A 3988-nucleotide genomic window follows, 5' to 3' on the forward strand; every position below is an offset into this window, starting at 1 on the left:
TCAGATTAAACCCAAATGTTTTTTATTCTTGATAGAAAATCTGTTTCAGTGAAAGTGAAACATGTTTAAGATATGAACTGATTTATGATAGATCGTTATTTTAATTTTGAGAAATGAATATGAATAAAAATTAAACTTTGAAATTTAAGATTTATTCATTAATGACAAAATACTAAAACGCTTATTATGGTGAATACGATATATACAGTATATATATATATATATATATATATATATATATATATATATATATATATATATATATATATATATATATATATTTGTATAAGTCCTTTGGTTTCAGAAAATTAAAGGCTAATGTTTTTATTGATAACAAAGTACATGATTTTTGTATGCTTTAACTTGATTTATATAAGGAAGAATTGATGAGTTTTATTAATTTTATTATGATTTGCTTTATCATTGTTTTGTCAATGAAGTGTTTTATTAACAAGAGTTTCCTCAAACGTGAGACAGGTGACTTTCAATGGGGAGTGATGATGCGGTCCTGCCACGCAACGGCACCAGCAGGAGATTTGAAGTACCTTTTAAGGTACTCTCATTGTTCTTTTGCATCTTGAGTGTCTCTATTCCTTCCTTCTGGTGGCTCATCCATGTCCTGCCATTGTACCACATCCCTCCAGTTGCCAGGGAGCAGATTGTGTCCGTCGTCCTCATGGTCCACATCGTTCACTGGAATGACTGAAATCCTTCGCCTTAGGAGGTTATGAAGCACAACAGCAGCCTCAATATGTCTCGCACTGTTGTGAAATTGAAATTCATGCATAGTATCATGCATACTTTAGAGATATGTAATATCAAGTACAATACAAATAACGATCATACAAATATTTCCATAAAATTATCATATGCTAAAGTAGTATTACAAACGATAGTACATGCTACTATGAAAACATTGGTGAAATACCATGCTCACACTTACCTGTGTCTGGTGCCTGTTCCAAAATTTCAAGGAAGCATCTGAATCGTTTAGCCAGAATCCCAAACGCATTTTCCACCACACGTCTACCGCGAGAGATACGGTAATTATAAATGCGTTCCTCTCGTGGCATTGCTCTTCTTCCATACAGTTTCATGAGGTAGCTTCTTAAGGCAAATGCATCGTCTCCCAGGATGAAGTAAGGGATGTCCTGATTCTCATCGCCGTTGGGGAGAGGACTTGGTGGAGGCAATCCTATCCGGTTTTCTTCAAGTAGTTCACTGAGCTCTGAGTCATTGTAGATTTGGGCATCAGACATGTGTCCAACTCCTCCTAGTTCAATCCATATGAAACGGATATTGAAAAAGCCCTTGTAGTTATGATACACGGATCCTGTGTTAGGCGGCTTTTTTATAGCGAAATGTTTCCCGTCCAGAGCTCCAACTGCATGAGGTACATTCCATTTGTCCTCAAACTCCTGCGCAAGAGCTCACCACTCATCAGGCGTCACTGGAACTGCGAACACTTCATCCTTGTATATTTTCACGATTGCCTTGCACACTTCTGGCACCATAGTGGAGGAGGATGTTTTGCTGCACCGGAACGCATTGGAAAGTGAAGAGTAATTGTCTCCGGTGGCCAGATGTCTTAGAGTTAGGGACAACTTCAGTCCAGGTGGCAGTGCAGAACGGAACATTGTGTCTTGTCTCTCGATGGCTGGTGTTATTCTTTCTAAAACCTCGTCAAATATCTCTGGAGTCAATCTCAAATAGTTCTGGAATGAAGAAACATCTTCAGTGCGGAGTTCTCTTACGAGAAATCTTGAGTGATAGCCCAGTCTCAGCCGCCTATCTTCTGACAACCATTCGCGCACCCACGTCGATCATTGCCATCTTATTCTCCTTCTCACCAGCCGCTCTCTAGCTCTTCTTCTCTGACCTCCAATTTGATGAAAAGATTGTATATATAAACTCAGCAAACAGGCAAAAACAAAATCGTCATCGTTGGAATCCATGATGTTGTCTCGTCAAAGGTTAGATGAAATTATTGATGTTCCTTGGGAGGCTCTCGTTTTTATACCGTGGCCACAAATGTGCTCCAAAGCTGCCCGACGTCCACGTTTCGTCCGTTGAAAGCCTTAGCAAAGCGGTAAATACGTGTCTGACCCTGATCAGAATGGCAAAAACGTTAGGCACCCTATATGAACGTGAAAGACCTTATTTGAACGTGACAGGCCTGGGAGGAACGCGTTCACATTCGTGGTAGACCGCAGGCCAAACCGTAGTGCGCCTGTGAGCCTCCGGGGGAAGTCCCTCCCCCTCTTCCCACGGCATGTCGCGGACACCGTGGTAGATCGCAAGAAAACTTAGAATGCCGTAACAAACCTTGAATATGGAGGAAAAAATGGCAGAAATACACGTTGCGCTACGTTTCGAGAAAACGGGGCTGCCGGGGCCGCCGGGAACATAGTGAAAACCTAGCAAAATAGAATTTATCTACTAATCACATTCTTCAAGTAATCAATCATCATGTCAAGCTTAACAATAGGCTCTGGGGGGGGGGGGCAGAAACTGAGATGCAAGTATCACTTCCTCATTGCAAGACCTATGGAGGATGTGTTAGGACCCGTTGGGACTCGCCTCATGTCTCTGAAAAACAGCCATTGTATTAGGCTGACGATCTGTATACCTGGAACCAAATATACTTGTATTAGGTCGAAAGCTGATGCTCGCTCTGTGAGCAGGAAAACGGATTCCTTGGCATTCATCTGTCCTGAGATGGCAACTGGAAGATAGGTCTAGATTTAATCAGGATATGAGATGGAGAGGTAAAGAGACATGCAGGGAACACCCCCCCCCCCTGATAACATGAGACAACCCCTGTGTTACTCTGGCTCTCCCCCTTATTCCTCCTAAACCCTTATTGGACTGAGAGAGAAGGGAGGTATGGAAGCAGCAAAGGGACAGAACCTGGCCCCTTTTGGAGATATATGGTACTGGAGGTCTTGATGGGAACTGGAAGAATCGAAGACCTTTTCTAACCCGCTCAGGAGTACTGCTCCAGCACCGCACTAATTGGGTAACTGTCTTCTCTGTTATTCATTTAGGTTGAAACCCCATCCGGATGGTGACCATGGTAAGAGACAAAAGCATCTGAGCCTAAACATTCTAGGGGAAAGGTAAAGGCTTCCATGTCGGCTAGACCAAAGAGAGTACTGTATTTCAGATATGTAGATCTGATCACTTACACTATGGAGCAGACAAAGAACCTAACGCGTACGTTAAAAAATGTATGAGGAACCAAAATGCCTAACAACAGTCAAAACCTTCAGGAAAAAAAGGTGCTTAGGTTGCCTAACCCATTCAGGGTCTGAGGTTCTGAGGTTTGTTCCTTCTACCCTGATAATTGAATCACAAATCCCAGATTGGGATAGGGAACGTGAATACGGGATATATGATGGATTGGGCTGTGAGCAGATCCGTTCCATATCTGTAGCTAATCCCTGATATCACAAAATAGCCAAATAAGTGATTACACCAAGTATCCTTTCCTTGTGGATTGGACAAACTCAGTGGTCAGAAGCTCAGAGTGCAAGCTGATGAATAACCATTGGGTTAGGAGTTAAAAGTTCGCTCAAGCCCAATAGACTCTAGTACATACTGCAACCTCAATGTCCTCGTAACCTAATAAATCTACCACCTGAAATATCAGGAGCCATTTCTCGGCCTTCCTTGATCCTACTTGGGTGAAGTGGGGACCTGGCTGCTGATCCTATCCTGGCCCTTAACGCTGGTCCTCATATGCAACTGCTAAAGCTCTAACCTTTAAATATGCAAAATGTCAAAACGTTCATTACAGCAAAATGTCCAAAAGTACAATTCTGCAAAATCCTCAGAAATACAGTACTGCAAAATATCCATAAGGACAATCACTTAACTTTGGAGTGTCAAGAAGTCTATTACTGCATAAAGATAAGATGCTGTAAATTGTGCAAGACCAGTTAAAAATACAACAAAAACCTTCCACCAAACTCAAACGAAGTGGTAT

The 3988-nt window shown here is 41.8% G+C and overlaps 1 protein-coding gene across 1 annotated transcript; it reads right to left on the reverse strand.

Annotated features, from left to right (window-relative positions):
- Positions 1-717: 717 nt before the first annotated feature.
- Positions 718-1259, reverse strand: LOC137659178 (uncharacterized). The gene is made up of 2 exons (XM_068394236.1): positions 944-1259; positions 718-761 (listed from the first exon to the last, which is right to left on the reverse strand). The coding sequence occupies exons 1-2, from the start codon at positions 1257-1259 to the stop codon at positions 718-720; spliced, it is 360 nt and encodes a 119-aa protein (XP_068250337.1).
- Between the last annotated feature and the right edge of the window lie 2729 nt (positions 1260-3988).

The sequence above is a fragment of the Palaemon carinicauda genome, chromosome 19, assembly GCF_036898095.1.
Source record: "Palaemon carinicauda isolate YSFRI2023 chromosome 19, ASM3689809v2, whole genome shotgun sequence".
NCBI lineage: Eukaryota > Metazoa > Arthropoda > Malacostraca > Decapoda > Palaemonidae > Palaemon > Palaemon carinicauda.

What these genes read in the sequence shown, in the direction of transcription:
- LOC137659178 (XM_068394236.1), bottom strand. Translation starts at nt 1,259, where the DNA reads ATGTCTGATGCCCAAATCTACAATGACTCAGAGCTCAGTGAACTACTT. An exon ending in GGAACAGGCACCAGACACAG is followed by an intron (nt 762 to 943) that starts GTAAGTGTGAGC and finishes ATTTCACAACAG; the next exon opens with TGCGAGACATATTGAGGCTG.